The 18,709-nt window shown below is 36.2% G+C and overlaps 1 protein-coding gene across 10 annotated transcripts in view; it reads right to left on the bottom strand.

The window, feature by feature from the left end:
- CCSER2 (coiled-coil serine rich protein 2) overlaps positions 1–18,709 on the bottom strand; it is a 186,032-nt gene that overhangs the window by 133,516 nt on the left and 33,807 nt on the right. For all 10 annotated transcript variants that reach the window (XR_013377974.1, XR_013377973.1, XM_077895234.1 and 7 more), the window contains 2 exons: positions 10,204–11,653; positions 8,881–9,077 (listed from right to left, as the gene is read on the bottom strand). Coding sequence is in view for 8 of the 10 variants with exons in the window: in XM_077895234.1 (XP_077751360.1) it covers positions 8,881–9,077; positions 10,204–11,614 (1,608 nt within the window). In the remaining 2 variants the exon portion in view is untranslated. The remainder of the gene's footprint in view (positions 1–8,880; positions 9,078–10,203; positions 11,654–18,709) is intronic.

Raw genomic sequence — 18,709 nt, 5'->3', positions numbered from 1 at the left:
CCCACATTCGGGGCATATATATTGAGGATTGTTAAGTCCTCTTGTTGAATAGATCCTTTAAGTATGATATAGTGTCCCTCTTCATCTCTCACTACAGTCTTCGGGGTAAATTTTAGTTTATCTGATATAAGGATGGCTACCCCTGCTTTCTTTTGAGGACCATTCAAATGGTAAATGGTTCTCCAACCTTTTATTTTCAGGCTGTAGGTGTCCTTCTGTCTAAAATGAGTCTCTTGTAGACAGCAAATGGATGGGTCTTGTTTTTTTATCCAGTCTGAAACCTTGCGCCTTTTGATGGGGTCATTAAGCCCGTTCACATTCAGAGTTACTATTGAGAGATATGAGTTTAGTGTCATCATGATATCTATTCAGTCCTTGTTTTTGTGGAATGTTCCACTGAACTTCTTCTTAAAGGGGAATTTTAAGAGTCCCCCTTAAAATTTCTTGCAGGGCTGGTTTGGAGGTCACATATTCTTTTAGTTGCTGCCTGTCTTGGAAGCTCTTTATCTCTCCTTCCATTTTGAATGAGAGCCTTGCTGGATAAAGGATTCTTGGTTGCATGTTCTTCTCATTTAGGACCCTGAATATATCCTGCCAGCCCTTTCTGGCCTGCCAGGTCTCTGTGGAGAGGTCTGCTGTTACCCTAATATTCCTCCCCATAAAAGTCAGGGATTTCTTGTCTCTTGCTGCTTTAAGGATCTTCTCTTTATCTTTGGAATTTGCAAGCTTCACTATTAAATGTCGAGGTGTTGAACGGTTTTTATTGATTTTAGGGGGGGATCTATTTCCTGGATCTGAATGCCTGTTTCCCTTCCCAGATTAGGAAAGTTTTCAGCTAGAATTTGTTCAAATACATATTCTGGCCCTCTGGCCCTTTCGGCGCCCTCGGGAACACCAATTAAACGTAGGTTTTTCTTCCTCAGGCTGTCGTTTATTTCCCTTAATCTATCTTCATGGTCTTTTGTTTGTCTCTTTTTTCCTCAGTTTCCCTCTTTGCTATCAACTTGTCTTCTATGTCACTCACTCGTTCTTCCACCTCGTTAACCCTCGTCGTTAGGACTTCTAGTTTGGATTGCATCTCATTCAATTGATTTTTAATTTCTGCCTGATTAGCTCTAAATTCTGCAGTCATGACGTCTCTTGAGTCCTTTATGCTTTTTTCTAGAGCCACCAGTAGCTGTATAATAGTGCTTCTGAATTGGCTTTCTGACATTGAATTGTAATCCAGATTTTGTAACTCTGTGGGAGAGAGGACTGTTTCTGATTCTTTCTTTTGAGGTGAGGTTTTCCTTCTAGTCATTTTGCTCAGTGCAGAGTGGCCAAAAGCAAGTTGTATTGGGAAAAGGAGAAAAAGAGAGGAGAGAAAGAAGGAAAGAAAAGAGAAAGAGAAAAAAAAGGAAGAAAAAAATGAAAAAAAAAGAAGAAATAGAGAAAGAAAAAGAAAGGAGAAAAAAGGGGGGTGGGGGAAGGAAACAAATCAAAAAGCAAAAAAAAAAAAAAAAGAACACAAAACAAAACCACGGGGCAGTATCTTCTGATTCTGTATACTTTAAGTCCCTTGACTTCCCCTGGAACTTGTCTGTCTAGCTGGTGTTCTGGGGGAGGGGCCTGTTGTGCTGATTTTCAGGTGTTAGCACTTGGGGGAGCTGCTATGCCCCTGCCTGGTGCCGGGCTCAGTGGGGGTTGTTTACCCCGTGAGGCCCCAGGAGCAACAGCCCTAGTGGCGGGGCCAGCTCTGCAGCCCTGGATTCATCTCCGGCAGGAACTCCGGAGCTCTCGGTCTGCAGGGCCTGGAGGCTCCGGGCGGGGCCGCTGATCTGCTCAGCTCGGGGCAGGAGCGTCCTCGCTGTCCTGGGCCCTCCCGGCCTCTGCCTGTCCCGGGGGAGGCCGGATCCTGGGCTGTGTCCGGCGCCCTGTGCTCCGGGGCCTGCGCTGTTGGATTCGCGCTCCCGCCCCGCAGCCCCCTCCGCGGAGCCGCCGCCCGAGCCCCCCCCCCCCCGCGAGCTGCTCCTGGAACCGCGCAGCCCCCTCCGCACGGAGCCTCTTCCTCTGCCCGAGCCCCTCCGAGCTGCTCCGGGTCCCGCCGTGCGCTGCAGCCCTTAGGGAGCTCGGCGCACTCTCCTGGGCGCGCAGTTGCTCTGTTACTGTCCCAGGGAACCCGAGGGCATCCCCGCCCTCCTGGGTCCTGCTCCACCTCCCCGCGAGCCCCTTTCCGCCCAGGAAGGTCGGTGCAGCTCCTGCTCCTCCGGGACGGGGCTCTCCTGTCCTGGGGACACTCGGCCCCGGCCTCAGCCCGGCTCCTCGCGGGGCCCCTCCCCCTTGGAGGCCTTTGTGTCTTTATTTCTTTTTTCCCGTCTTCCTACCTTGATAGAAGCGCGAACTCTTCTCACTGTAGCATTCCAGGTGTTCTCTCTTTAATTCTCAGGCCGAATTCATAGATTTTCAGGATAATTTGAAGGTTTTCTAGGTAATTTGGTGGAGACAGGTGATTTGGAGACCCTAGTCTTCCGCCATCTTGCCCCTCCCCCCCAGAAATCTTTCTTCTAAGAAAGATGGTAAAATCATTTTTGGAAGATATTCAGCAGCATCTAGTAAAGTTGAAGATCCAAATATCCTCTGATCCAGTAATGTTATTTTTAGGTTTATACACTACATACAATATGAGTAAGAATGTTCATTGCTGCACTATCTCAATATTATTATTATTATTATTATTATTATTATTACTATCAGTGAGGAATAACTTGAATGTCCGTTAGCAGGGAAAGAGAAAAAACTGTCATTTAAGTGATATTGCACAGCATATTATACAGCAGTAAAAATGAATGAATAAATTTACTTATAATACACTTGTACCACAAAAACATAAAACTAAAGAAAGAAGTTGCAGAACATTATGTATCATTTATATAAGTTGTAAAAACACCTACAAAGCAGTATTATTGGCCTCCTGGGTAGCTTAGTGGTTGAGCCACTGCCTTTGGCTCAGGGTGTGACCCCAGGGTCCTGGGATTGAGTCCTCCATTGGGCTCCCTGCAGGGAGCCTGCTTCTCCCTCTGCCTGTGTCTCTGCCTCTCCCTCTGTCTCTCATGAATAAATAAATAAAATCTTTAAAAAAAAAAGAAAGAAAGAAAAGAAAAGGAAGAAAGCCAGTCAGTCAACATGCCTACCTACCTAACATGGCTTTAAAGCAAGGCACATTAGAAAAAACTCACTGCTAAATTTAGTACTAGGGTGCTATTCAATGCATTATTTACCATATAATAAAGTCTTCTCTTTTTGAAAAATCAATGTATACAATAATAATAAAAAAACAAAGGCTGAAAAATCAATACTGTAATTTCCATGTCAAGAATTCTGGGGGGGGAAAAAACAAAACTAAATAAATAAAACTTAAAAAAAAAGTAGAAGGAAGGAAATGAAGATATGAGCCAAAATCAATAAAACAGAAAGAAAAAAAAAAACAATAGAAAGAAATTAGGAAAGCTCAATTTGGATTCTGAAATGAACAAAAAGAGAGGAAATGCCAGTTATCAATATCAGGAATGAAAAAGCAGATATCACTACAATACCATAAAGATATTAAAAGATAAGATAAAATCCTGAATATCCTTTTTTTTTTTTTTTTGACAGAGAGAGAATGCATGTGTGAGTTGGGGGGGGGGGAGGCAGAGGGTGAGAGAGAATCTTAAGCAGACTCCACATTCAGTGCAGAGCCCAACACCAGGCTCTATCTCATGACCCTGAGATCATAACCTAAGCTGAAATCAAGAGTCAGACACTTAACTGACTGAGACACCCAGGCACTCCTGAATAACTTTAACCAACAAATGACATCTTAGATGAAATGGGCAAATTCTCAAAAAGCAACACAAAAAGAATGGGCAGATCTACTTAAAACATATTTGTTATTAAAAACATCTCACAAAGGAAACTCTAAGTTCAAAAGTTTTCATTTGGTGAATTTGTAGACATTTAAGAAAGAAGTAATATCAACTGTACATAAATTCCTTGGAAGGGCAAAAAAAAACAGAATACTTCTCAACTCATTTATGAAGTCAGCACAACCCTAATACCAAGTGTGAAGAGAGGAGAGGGGAGGAGAGGGGAGGGGAGGGGAGAGGAGGGGAGGGGAGGAGAGGAGAAGAAAAATAGAGCCATCTTGCTCATGAACATAAATGCGAAAAATCTGAATAAACTATTAGGATATCAAGCCCAACAACATTTAAAAGAATAACACATCATAACCAAATGAATTTATTCAAGGAATAGAAGGTGGTTTAACATTTGAAAATCAAGAAAATAATCTACCACACTAACAAAATATATAACATATAACAGGAAAAAAATTTTTGATGATTTTAATAGATGTGGAGAAAAATTAACATCTACTCACATAAAAAGAAAAATTCAGCAAATGAAGTAGAAGGGAACTTGCTTAATCTGATGAAAGATTATCTATAATCACCCCGCCCCCATATATACACACACACACACACAGAAATTTTAATGGTGAACTATTAAAACCTTGCTGAAATTCTATCACCACTTCAACATTATGATGGAAGTCCTAACAAGTTGAATAAAATGGAGGATGGGGACATGGAGACTTTGCAAATGGTATGACTTTATCGTAGAGGTAGAAATTCCAAAAGCATCCACGGCAAATTATTAAAAGTAGTAAGTAAATTCACCAAGATCATTGGAACAACAGCTCAAAATACAAAACTCAAATACATTTGTACATACAACAAAAACTTACTAAAATTTTAAAAGTGGGGGATCCCTGGTGGCTCAGCGGTTTGGCGCCTGCCTTTGACTCAGGGCATGATCCTGGAGTCCCGGGATCAAGTCCCACATTGAGCTCCCTGCATGGAGCCTGCTTCTCCCTCTGCCTGTGTCTCTGCCTCTCTCTCTCTCTCTCTCTCTCTGTCTCTCATGAATAAATAAAATAAAATCTTTAAAAAAAATTTTAAGTGGTACCATTTATAGCAATGAAATCAAAAACCTAAAAATAAAGCAAATATGTATAAATTTTTATAGAAAAGTCAAAACATGAGCAAGAAATATTTCTGAAGTCCTAAATAAATGGAAGAACACACCATATTCACGAATTGGAAGATATACTGTAGTAAATGTGTCAATTCTCCCCAAACTGACCTACAAAGTTAATGCAATCCCACTCAAAATCCCTGCAGGTTCTGTGTAGAAATTGATATGCTCATTCTAATAATTAAAGAGATTGCAAAAAGTGAGCTAGGGAAACCTTGGAAAAGAACAAAGAGTAAGACATTACCAGATGTCAATATTTAAAGCTACAGAAATAAAAAGTGTAGCATAATACAAGGATAAAGGAAGAAACCAATGAACTAAAAGAGTCAAGAAATATATTGATATAGTCACTGATTTATGACAAAGATAACCCTGCAGCAGAGTAGGGAAATAACTTTTCAAAAAAAGAAAAAAAAATTAATCTTGACCTCTATCTCACACTATGGACAAAAGTAACTTTTAGATGTCTCATATATCTAAGTGCAAAAGATTAAAAAAACAAACAAAGCTTTTAGAAGAAAACATTGGAATATATCTTTAAGACTTCAGGGTAAATGAAGCTTTTGCGGTTCCAAACAGTGCTAACAATAAAGGAAAAAATGTAAACTACACTATATTGAAATTGTTAACTTCTATTCAAAAGACACTATTAAGAGTTTTAAAAAAATAACCCATATATATGGAATGTATACACATGTATATAAATGTGCATGTATATGTGTGTGTAAAAAAATTTATGTTCCAAATATATGAAGTTTTTACAAACTGAAAAAGAAAAAATGCATACAGTCCAATATAAGACGTCACAAAAGAGTATATCCTAAGGGCAAATAAACATATGTGAAGGTACTCAATAAGCAGTTATCACAAAATACAAGACAAAAATCTCAGTGCAATACTATACCCCCACCAGAATAGAAAAAGAGAGAGAGAGAGAGAGAGAGAGAGCTCCAAAAGAAAGTGGAAATTTCTAGAACGCTCATTTACTACAGTAGGACTGTACAGCCACTTTGGAAAACTAATAGCATCTAAAGCTATATACATAAATACTTAATCCAGTGGTACCTCTCCTGAATATTTTACCAACACAAATGCATAAATGTTCATCTAAAAGTATGTAACAAAATCTTCCCAACAGTAGCAGTTGCCAAAAACTGGAAACAACCTGAATGTCTAGCAATATCGGGATAAAGTAAGTTGTATTATCTACACACAAAGGAATATTATATAACAAAACCATAAGCAAACTACAAAAAGTATCAAATATTGGGTCAAAGAAGACATATAAAATAGACGTGTTTATAATTCTACTTTTATAAGTATATATAGGTAAAACTAATCTATAGTGATAAAAATCAAAACAGGTTGCATCTCTGCGGGGAGGGGTTGAGAAAATGACAGAAAAGCGCAAGAAACATTCTGGGGTGATAGAAATATTCTCTATCACAATGTGGATGACTTAAAACAATTATATACAAATATTCAAAATTCTCTGTGCTGTATGAAAAATATTTGTGCATTTAATTTAAAGTAAATACACAACAAGACACTATGCATATTTAAACAACAACAACAAAAAATCACCTAGATTCTAGATAAGTGATATGCAAAGTAATCAGTCTACAAACTGTTAAGAGTCCATAACAAGATAAGGAGCTTGCACTACAATGAATATCAACACATTACTTTCTTCAAAAAGAAAGTTTTACCATGAAAACAGAATCAACTAAACTAAATAGTGGGTTGAATTAAACCGTATTAATAAGTGACACAGTGGACTCACATTCTAATGAAAGCTCCTTATCTTGACCTGGGCTGGAAGGAGCACCACTGTAGAGAACAACCATGATGGTGATTGGAGAACTAGGTGGGATGGGAGGGGTGTGGGGAGAGGAGACACAGGCTTTGGTGAGAGGGTTGGGGAGACCAAGAAAAATGAGAATATGTTAAAGTTCTTTTGGGATTAAGTTTTAAATATGTATTTAAACTACTCTAGGCAAAGAAAGGAGAAATAAAGAAACAGAAAAAGGTAGACAATTAAATAAAAATAGTTAAGATGGCAGAATGAAGTCCAAATATATCAATATATGCAAACATAAAAGGACTAAACTCATTGGTTAAAAGAAAAGAAGAAACTGTAATTTAAAAAAATTACAACCTTTTTGCTATGTATCAAAAAGGTTCATAGCAAAAGGATGGAATATACATAAATAAAACTGATAAAATATACTAGTATCTGAAAAGGCCTTAAGACAAAAAGCATAATGAGGAATAGAGACCACTAAATTATGACTGTAAGTTCAATTTCACCAAGAAAACAACTCTAAACAAGTACCTACCTAACAAAATACACTCAAAATATAAAAAGCAAAAAAATAATAGATTTTCAGAAAATGGTAAATCCACTATCACAGTAGGAGATCCTAACACTACTTTCAACATTTGCCACCAATCCTCCATCCTTTCTCAGACTGTTTTCCTCTTAAATCAGAAGATCTAAGGTCTTCAAGACCAATAGTCAACCCAGGTGCGTCCTGAACTCTTTTAGAGGCATCATTAAGATATAGGAGAAACAATGTCAGGTACTGCGTGGATTATTGCTGCCATCTGCTGGACACAATGTTCATTCCCACGTCGATCATACTTGGCTTTAACAAGTCCTAGTGAGAAAGCTTATAAAGCCCTAAACTGTAATCTTTTCTAAACTTGTTTTATCTAATGAAATAGAGATACCCTCTCTAAATTAAATATGTGTCCCCTCTATGTTTGTGGAATTAAACAATCCTCTAGTAACGATGCTTATTCTTTTCAAGTCACAGGTTTATGAGAGTATAGAAAATTACAATGCCTGAAATCCACTTGAAATTTAATATATCTATGAAGACTACCAATCTTTCCATACAACTACTGCAAAATCATATTTTATACACTGAGTAATTACAATGAGTCACTTCAAACACACCAACGATTCTCTACTTATACAGCGTATTAGCCACATTACTTGCAGTATCTCTTAAAATTTGCCTTCCAGGCACACAGGAAAATTACACTTCCTGCCCAGTTAGTACTTAAAGTTGCTAGGGTCAATGGTTGTGAGTTAAAGTACCATGTGGCATCTGCATGCCAAGGCGAGTAACTGCACACGCGAGACCTGGCTGCATTCTCCCTCTACAATAGCGACAGGACGGGGCCTCCAAAAGAGATGGTGAAGCCACCTTTTCTTGGAGATGGTGAAGATGAAAGCAACTTAGAACACTGAAGAAAGTTGCCCTAGAGTTTTCAGACTTAGAATAGACTTGGGAAGAGGAAAAACAAGCTTTTATTGTGTTAAGCCACTGAGTTGGCACTTAACTGTTACCTCAGCATAGCCTAACCCAGGATTTCTCAAAGTGGCACTACTGACACGGGCTGAATAATCCTTTGCTGTGGGTACCACTGTCGGGCATTAAGCAGCATCCCTGGCATCTTCCCACTACTTTTCAGTAGCACTCCTCAATATGACAACCAAAATTAGCTCCAGACATTGCCTTCCTCCCCAAATTTGAGAACCACTAGCTTACCTTAACCTGAATACAGTATATCTATATACATATACGTATGTATATTAATATGTATGAGAGTATATTTAACTCAACTGTCATATGACACAAATATATGCTTTATTAGGTACTAAGGTCAGACGTTTTATAGGCTCTTAACAGATATGAATTTCCTTTCTTAAACTAGGAGAGCTAATTTATAAACTTAAAAAAGTCCAATCAGTATCACAAGCCTTTCCATAGGAAGGTAAACAAAATGTTGCAAAAGGACATGTAAATCCATACATACAATGCTGTTCATTTCCGAGGATTCATAGCTCCCAACTGGATGGACATTTCCAATGGGCTCCAAACCCTCTTCATCCCACATGTATGTTCCATCAGAGCTATCAGATGGAGAGAGCTCAAATGAAGAACCAGCTCTGTAATCTGTATCTGGTGAAATCAAGTTATTCCCAGAAGTATGTTTTGTACATTCACTCCTGTCTTCAATTGATTTTTTAAAAAGAGAAAGAAAAAAAAGTTATTAATTCACAAAAATGTATTTCTCAGGTTCTGAAGAGATAAATTCTAATAATTTATTAAATCAAAAAAACTGGCAAAAAATATTAGTAACTACAGTATTTTCTAAATCCCAAACAATAAAAAAAAATCAAGAAAAAAAATCAATCTTAAATAACCTACTGAAATATTTTCCAATACACATAAAGAAAATTCATTGAGCTATCTTTCACTTCTGGAACATTTCTAGAATTATAAATAAAGCCTCATATTCTTTTAATACTTCCTAAGATACTTACTTTTACACACTGGCCATGAACTCCTTACCCTGTATATAGCATTTAACCTTGCAGTTACCTCCTTATAAGGGAAACACTTGTTCTGGTATTCACTTCTAACTAGAAGACCTTCAGACAGTCAAGGGTTTATGTATATCTTTAAGCATGGCCTAGACCCTTCACCAGATCACAGGCCTACACCCAATCCCTTCAGTTTGTTCTTTTTTTCAGGCCATACAGGCACCTAGATATTTCTCCAGACTTTTAGTGCCAGGATAACCAAATATAAGGGAAAATGTTTAAACAGGTACTAATCTCACTTTCCTCAGTTAAAAATATAAAGTTCCTCTGAAAGTATAACTATAAAGTTTGTTAAACAAGAAACCAAGTCCTCCTTTAAAAAAAAAAAAGTATATTTCCTAGGATAAAAACATTCATTAGATTGGACATAACCTATATTATTACCAGTTCATTTACCCTTTGGCACAGCCTTACTCTAAACAAATAGCATCCATTACCATAAGGGAATAGATGGTCTAAACTGGCATGCCACTGTCGAGGAAGTGGGGGGAAAAAAAATAATTCTGAAGCATGACAGTCAAATAAGAACATTAGGGGAAGAGTATTTTTACTGACATTGTTTTAAATAGTGAAAAATAAGACCCAGAGCCAAAGCCACAGGAAAATAAAAGTTGCCCTGCCCCAATTTTATCTAGATCCATCCCTCCACAAAATTAACAGTATCTTGGAATTAATCAAAAGGTAATTCTAAATTTAAGTTCAGTTATATTATCTAGGAGAAAGCAAACAAACTTAAGGATATTAATATTTACCAGAGACACTTATATCTATCCACTCATCAGTTTTACTTTTTTCATTTTCCTTGGGGGAATCAAACATATCCTTTGGTGGTACAATTTCATGCTTTTCTTCTTTGAGACAAATTTCCTCTGGAGTTATTCTAGTTCTGTTGGAGTCTTCTATATCTATAAAATCATCACTAAAATCTTCACTTAAATCATTCTTATCAGAAGATGACAAAGACGACAAGGAAATATCATCCACATCATCACTCAAGTATCTAATTTTAGCATCATGCTTCATGGTCTGGTCATTTTCTGTTCTGTAACTATCATTTTCAATTAGTTCTTGGTCCTTATTAGTAGTTCTGTCCTTAGCCATAAGTTCAGCATCTTCTTCTACACATGAATCAGCAGGTGAATTTTTATTACCATCAACTGTGATAGTGCCAGAAAATGGAGGTCGGTTAGATTTCAGTAGAGAGGGATGAACCATCCTATAACCCAAAGTGGAAGTTACACCAGGGCCATTTGGTAAAGCCAACTTCTTTCCACCAGCAGCATAAGGCCTATTAAATCCATACCCTAAGTGGTCATTCCCATTGAGTACCTCTGACTGCCGGGAATTTCTTGCTAGCATACTTGACCTCAGAGGTACTCTAATGGGCAGCTGTTGGTTCTGATAAGGCTTTGTAAGATCTGCAGCTCTATTGAAGGAATGTGATCTGGTTATAGATGAAGGTGGAAGGAATGAATTCTGAATGGAATGTGAAAAACTCTGTGACCTTACCATTTTTTCACAAGTAAGAGATTTAATATTGTCTAGGGATTGTACTAAGCCTTCTCCAGAACTGCTTCTGGTGGCACAGGAATTTGCTCTAGGCCTTTGTATGCTACTAGCTGAACGGTTTCCATATAATCCATTCAACTGTGATTTTGGAGCACTGACTGAAGAATATGAAGTCCTTCCTAATAATGTGCCTTTGGTGAATTTACCCAAACTAGGTGGTCCAGTCAAAGACTTTTGGTTTAACTCCTCTGTAGATGACACAAACATAGTGGATGGCTTTGCTAACTTTGATGAGAGTAAAGAAATACTTTTCAAGCCTCCCTTTATCCCATTTTTATCAAACATTCCTTGAGTAGGTGCATGTTTTTCAGGATCAATTACTTTATCGCGTGAAGTTTGAATACTGTTCCGCTCTTCAACACTTTGTGCACTAAGCTGGTATTTAGTTGCCGTTCTCCAATTAAATGAATGGGATGATGGGCAATCAGAGCCATTATTTTTGATGTAACTTTTGACATTGTTACTCTTAGAAGTTCCCAATAAATCAACAGGTGTCCCATTTGACATTGGCTGCAGTGTACTTCTCACAGATTTTGTTCCATACTTTGGCAACTTGGAACCCAAAAATGTCTTGATTTGTGTTTTTTCTTCCATGAGCTATAAGATGCATTTGTTCTTAAAATTTGACAGAATCTGAGGAGACAAAAAAGGAGATAAATTGTTCTTAAATAAGCATAATTACATGGGTTATAACATAATAAGAATATATATTTGTAGACAATTAAATGCAGCAAAGCTCAAAACCTACTTATGATTCCTACCAAACTCTTAATAAATATTGAATGCATTAATTAAATTAATAAATTGTCATTAGGAGAAAGTAAAGAACATTTTTTTTTAAGATTTTATTTATTTTTTCATGAGAGACACACAGAGAGAGAGAGACAGAGACACAGGCAGGAGAAGCAGGCTTCATGCAGGGAGCCCAACGTGGGACTCGATCCCAGGTCTCCAGGATCACGCCCAGGGCTGAAGGCAGACGCTAAACTGCTGAGCAACCGGGGCTGCCCAAGAACATTTTTATAAACCTGGGCTATGCATAATGATAGCAAAATCCAGAATTAACAAAATTAGACTGCCAATTTTTATTGTATTTTTTAAAAAAGAAACACTTCTATAGAAAGAACGCCTATCTTCCAACTTTCAATCCAAATTTTTTTTTTTTTTCACTTTGGACATTATCTCCTTTAAAATAAGAAAATGTGATTTTATTATTTTTTAAGCACATTTGATCTTATAAAACAATACATTTTTAAAATTCATCACTAAAATCGTGGTAGGATGTAGGAAAAGAACACAATAGCACCAAAAAAAATTCTTCTGATGTTAAGTTGCATTGTATCCATCTCAAAAGAGCTTTCAACTGGTAATATAAACAGACACTATAGTAGGTGTCATGGTGAAAAGTATAATAGTTTTGATAAAATTGACTAGTCCACTAATCTCTCCCAATCCTAACATTAACAGAAAATGATTATATAAAAATTCTAAGCATACAAAAATGCAAAATATGAATAAAAGTAAAGTATATGCCTTATGGTCACTGATGGCTTTTAAAATTATATATCTTACAACACTGTTATTTGTTGGTTTTGTTTCTTGATTAAAAAAATCTGATTCTAAGCCATCCCTATACTTTAAAAATTCAAAGTTTCTAGAGTATGCATGCTATTAAGTCAAAAGTAAATATTTAGGGACTCATACATTCAAGTAAAGATGGTGCAGCAGCACATGCGTAAAACTTTTAAATGAATAAAAATATGTCTAACAGGCATGCTTATCCTAAGTGGTTCTGCCCATAGGAGCATACAATCAAAGTTTGGAGGCTTCTGATTTAGACTTTGCAGAGGGGTGAAGCAGAATTCTAGAATTTCCCAACCCCAATAACTAATAAAAGGAGAGGGGAAAAAAATTATTTATATATATATATACACACACACACACACACACACATATATATATATTCCTGCGTGTGTGTAATTTTTAGCCAAAACTCACCAGCTCTGTCAAACAGAAATTGTTTAAACTAAATACCTCTAAACTTTAAAAAGTAGCGGCCAGAAAAAGATTGTGTACAATGTGGTCTGGCTCCTAGGCTGATGACACTGACTAAAAGCAGTAATGGGAAAAATAAGTGAGTTGATAAAACTTCAAAGTTGTAATAAACATCCTCCAGTTTGAATAGAAATATATGATTTGGCATGCTTTAGAAAAGTACAGGAAAACATCTTCAGCACAGAATCTCTGAAATCTCAACTGAGGCACAGTAGGACCAGAACCCACTGACTTCCAAGACACTATTCTGACTTAAGGGAAGGGTCTGAAGTCCCTAAAATTGTACTACACACTCAGCAGGATGGAGTGAGGCTAGCAGACACTTAACAAAATCTAAGGAGACAGGAGAGCCTGGAGCACCAGAAGAGTCCCTCCCACAACACACCACCTTATACCCTTCAGCCTCAGAGAAACAAAAAAGAGAACAGCATACAACAGCTCAAAAGGCATACTGAGGGGGTACAATAAAAGGAGGAGAAAAAGTAACAGTCAAGGAGAAAAAGGTACCAATGGGAATTCACCCTTGTTATACCAGGGCAAATACAAAGTCTTGTTCCAGCTATTCGAGTCTCTAACTAAAAAGATAAAAAGAAATGGCCCCATAACCATATAAACAAGAGAGTAGAAGGAAGTAAAGTAACAAATAATGACTATGGTAAGCAGAACGAAGGAAGAACCCAGCCTGAAAGAAAACAACAACACAAGAAAATAAAATTCCCAGTGAGTTCTTTGTAACAGAGAACAACCTAGGAAGAACAAACATTTAATAAACAAGAATTCAAATATAAAAAGAACAAAACAGGGAAGTTGAGATGAGCTAAGGAAATCAATTAGGAAGGAAAGAAGCAAAGATTGAAAATTAATGGGCAAGGAGAAAAATCTTAAAATAACCTGAGTACTGAGGAGAAAAAAAGACAAAGAAGATGTAGGACAGAGATTGAATGGAAAGATAATTAGTCTCCCTGACAGAATAGCTAAACAAATAGAAGAAAAAAAGCAGATAGACATAATAGCAATACCCCTAAAATAAAGGGAAAACAACCTACAGAAGGAAAATTTGTAAAATTTTAATTAAAAAACTAAACCACATATCTAAGTACATATCTAGGTTAAATTAATAAAATATCAAGGATGGATAAAGAAGTAATTCTCCAGTAATGCAAGAAAAAAAAAATCACTTTGTCACAATGACTGAGAGTTCGATTTCATGGACTGCCATTTACTAATAATCCCTGATGGTTTATAGAGACCTATTCTGTGTTGAGTGAGAGAAAAAGGAGAATTTGATCCATTAGTCATTTGTTCATTTATCTCTTCCGTTTACCTATTCTGAGTTCAAATCAATTAAGAATCTCACACTGACCAGAAAGAAGAATAGCTCTTTGGTATCTGGACAGGTTAGGTTTTATGTTTCTGTGTTAACTCTGTAGCCACAGCTAAAATTGTAGAATTGGAAACAATAAACTCTCAGTATCTGGGTGGCTATATATCCACAATTCAAAAAGGTCTTTATTTCTCATCCCAAGTACCAATTACTTTTTCTACTCCTGAAGAGTATTAATAAATTAGATTATAAAGTCTCTTAAAGTAGCTCTGTTCCAATTAGCTTATAGAAACAAATATGCATTTATAAATTGAATATTACCAAAATTCCCAGAAAAGAAAATTGATCTTCTAATATTTAAAATGTGTTATACTTTTAAAAATTATTCTTACAGAAACTAAGTCAAAAAGGTTTTAAGAACCAAGTCCACATAATTAAGGTAAGTATCTGGTAAACAAACCTAGTTTAATGGAACAAATCTGTCTTCTGATTTTTTTGTCAGTGTTAAATATAATGTAAGCATATATTTTTATCCCAGTAGAGTAAATTTAATGAAATACATACAGGTTTGGTGATCAAATAAGCCATTCTTATTCATAAAACAATGTTTAAGATTATGAAAATGTAAATCTGTGTTTAAACTGAATGATCATCCTGACAAACGTTTTATTTCAATAGTAATTATGTTTTATGGTGTCAGCTTTAGGGATAATTTTCAAGAACTTTAAAGGTAACCTAAAATGTTAGGCCAATATTAAATTGAATTAACTAATGAATAATCATTAACTTACTAGATCATTTCTAAGTAAGATAGAATACTAAAACATTAATTACACAGCATCATTTCAAGTTTACATGCTTTTCCTTCTTGTTATTACAGAAACTTCTTGTTATTATACAGAAAGACTATACATTTGAGACAGGTAAATGAACACACTAAGTTTTGATACTTTGAGAAACTGTACACTGGATCCCATTTTTATAAAGGCAGCGTGACAGAAATCACATAAAGATGTGGGTGCACATGTATGTTTAAACACAACAAATTGTTAATAGTTGTTATCATTAGAGAAGTAAGAATCAGGTGAAGGGAGGACTTCTTTTTACCTTTACATCTTTATTATTTAAATATTCTAAACATGCCCATATTTTTACAATGTAAAAAATTTTAACTACAAAACTGCGTCTTAAAAACACCCATTTATTCAATATGAAAACAAGTCTTTTTAAAAATTTATTTATTTATTTAGGTAATCTCTACACTCAATGTGGTACGCAAACTCACAACCCTAAGACCAAGAGCTGCACGCTCTTCCAGCTGAGCCAGCCAGGCACCCCTCAATATGAGAACAAGAATTAACAGTTTAACTAAAAACAATTACTCAAAATCCAGTTCAATATTATGTGAAATATACTTAAAAGACATAAAAAATAGAAGATGTCTGAATAAGAAACAAAGGATTTTTTATTCAACAGACAGAACATCTTCATAAATTACCATTTCTATTTCTCCAGACCACCTCAATTCAGTATGTTTCACTTATCAATTTTACCTTTAAAAATGTATTTGAAACTCATGATTTCCATTCCATAACTCTAGTTCTTACCCTCATCATCTCTCTTAATATTTCTACAAAGGCTTCCTTCCTATGTTATAAAGACTCCCATCTGACTTTTATTCAAACTGTCAACAGTTACACTCTTATAGCACAGATATGATCATATCCTTCTACGGATTAAAAACTATCAATGGCTCAGGAACAACAAAATAAAACCCAGAATCCACTACAGAGATCAAATTTCTCTATTTGACTCTACACTATCTTTGCTGACTATACATTCAAGCTGATGCATTGTTCGTCATTCCCCTAAATCTATTCTGTATTTTCTACTTTCTATGCCTCTGCTATTATAAAGACCACCCTCAAGGCTCGACTTTCAAAGTTGAAAATCCCTACACCCACAAACCTTTCCGGTTAAAACTGATTTCACATCCTTCTCTATTCCCTTTGTAACATTAATATAGCTGAGTCTGTCTTATAATTGTGGGCATGTCTATTTGACCCATTAGGAAGTAAATCTGTTAAGAGCATAAAATGAGTCTTAAATACTCTGGGGCCTGCCACAGGACCACAAATTTGAAAGCTCCTAAACTTTTAAGTAAATTGACAATCTCTTAGTGCAAGTTAATTGAATAAATACTAAGTCAAGACTGAAAAATAACTTTGCTTTTTGGGCCTGTGATTGTAATGATATTAGATTTAAGGGTCATTTTGCAAATCACTAAATAACATAACATTAAAAATTCTGTCCTCTGGTGAATTTGTCTGTGAGTCAGGAAGGCTTTAACATTTCCCTGTCACATGTAGACTAAGGACAGAAAATTCTATTCTTTCACTTCTTTATTCCTTTATTTTACTGTCTAAAATAAGAATAATGTATATTATCTCCCAAGAATATCTTAAGTATTAATAACTTGGAGGCATAAGATAAGCCCACAAGAAAGACACACTACTGCTACAAAGTGTTTGGGGGGCTGCCATTCAGAACAACAACAACAACAAAAAAAAAGATTAGAACCTGAATGCACTATTTCCTATCAAGAGTATATATTGATTTCTAAACACACAAACAATTGTAATAAATGAAATCCATCATCTTGGGCTGTGCTCTTAAGTCAAAACTAATCTGATGGCTCAACTGTAAAGCTTCCATATCTGCTTATATTATGAATATTGTCACTTCATTAGTTGATTCATGAAACTTTCTCCTACATTTGCTTATATAACTATGACATGAAATAAAACTGACATTGTGAGTCTGCCTCATTTTAGTAGCTATAGTACCTCTGATGAACTTTCCCTGATATGTAGTCTGTTAAGTGATTAAAGAATGCAGTCATAACAATTTGAAAAGTACATGCTGGCTACAAAATCTAATGATATCATCTTCTCTGAAACACTTCAATATTGTCTGAGAGCTTTAATTTAATGGTGAACTAAAAATAATATCTGGCACGTGGCTTAGAAATGTCTGAGATTTTCTGATTTAATTTCTGTAAAATGATTTTTGCAGTATAGCACATTTATAATGTCAGTATTTCACATTTGAAAGAATCTTCAAAACTACATATAAATTCCTTTTTAAAAAACTAGTAAATCAGGGGCGCCTGGATAGTAGCTCAGTCAGTTAGGCTCCCGACTCTTGATTTTGGTTTAGGTCATGATCTCAGGGTCCTGAATCAAGCCCCATGTTGGGCTCTGTGCTTAGCGGGGAATCTGCTTGAGATTCTCACTCTCCCTCTCCAACACACATTCTCTCTCTCTCCCTCTCTCTCCCTCTCTCTTTCAAATAAATAAACCTATCAAAGTTTCTTGGTTTTAGTTTTAATTTTTTGTTTTATGCTTTTTAAAAGGAATCCACAATTGGATGAGAAGGGGAAAGAAAAAGCAAACTTTATTGAGCATTTATTTACCTGATGGGTATCATGCCTACTATTCTATCCTTGTTTAATCTTCATAACGCTGTAAGGTTGTGGATGTCCTCCCATTTTAAATAGATAAACCAATATTTGGAAAGGCTAAAATGCTTGTCCAAAAATTCATACACTACTGAAATGGATTCAGGTTCAAGTCTACCTGATTCCAGAGTCCATGCAGACTGCCTTCCTGACAAAGGAATAAAATATTCTTTTCTTTTTAAAAACTTATTTATTTGAGTGAGAGAGACAATGAGAGATCTCTTGGGGGGGGGGGGGGCCGAGGGAGAGAGAATCTCCAGCCAACTCCCTCCTACCCCAGCAGAGCCAGACTTGGGGCTAGATCCCAGGACCTAGAGACCATAACCCTAGCTGAAATCAAGAGCCTAACTGACTGACCCACCCAGACATCCCAGGAATGAAATATTCTGAGAGGATTACTGAGAAGTACAAGGGACTCCATAGCTAAGATTGGGAACTATAAAGACTGCAAAGAACCAAAGTATAATTAAATCAAAAGTTTTGCAAAGCAACAGTAGAAGCTTTCATTTTTTCAAATTCCTTTCATATCCATTACCTTATCATCTGAGAAACCACCCACTCACATTCTTTTTTTAGTTTTTCAAATAGCTTTTTAGAAGGTATGAACTGCCTGCATTTTAGGGATTTACATAGGCATAAATTCACTACTGAGACCCAGAGCAATTAATTGAACAGTCACTTCTTAATATGCACTTTCACATTCAAATAACTGTATCTTAATTTAATTTTTTGACCTTGTATTACTCAACCACTTTCCCCAAATTTCCTTCTGTCCTGTTTCTCCTAGCTT

Source organism: Canis aureus, chromosome 4 (assembly GCF_053574225.1).
Source record: "Canis aureus isolate CA01 chromosome 4, VMU_Caureus_v.1.0, whole genome shotgun sequence".
Lineage (NCBI taxonomy): Eukaryota > Metazoa > Chordata > Mammalia > Carnivora > Canidae > Canis > Canis aureus.
The sequence above is the reverse complement of the archived record's forward strand: the minus strand, read 5'-3'. Positions and strand labels throughout refer to the sequence as shown.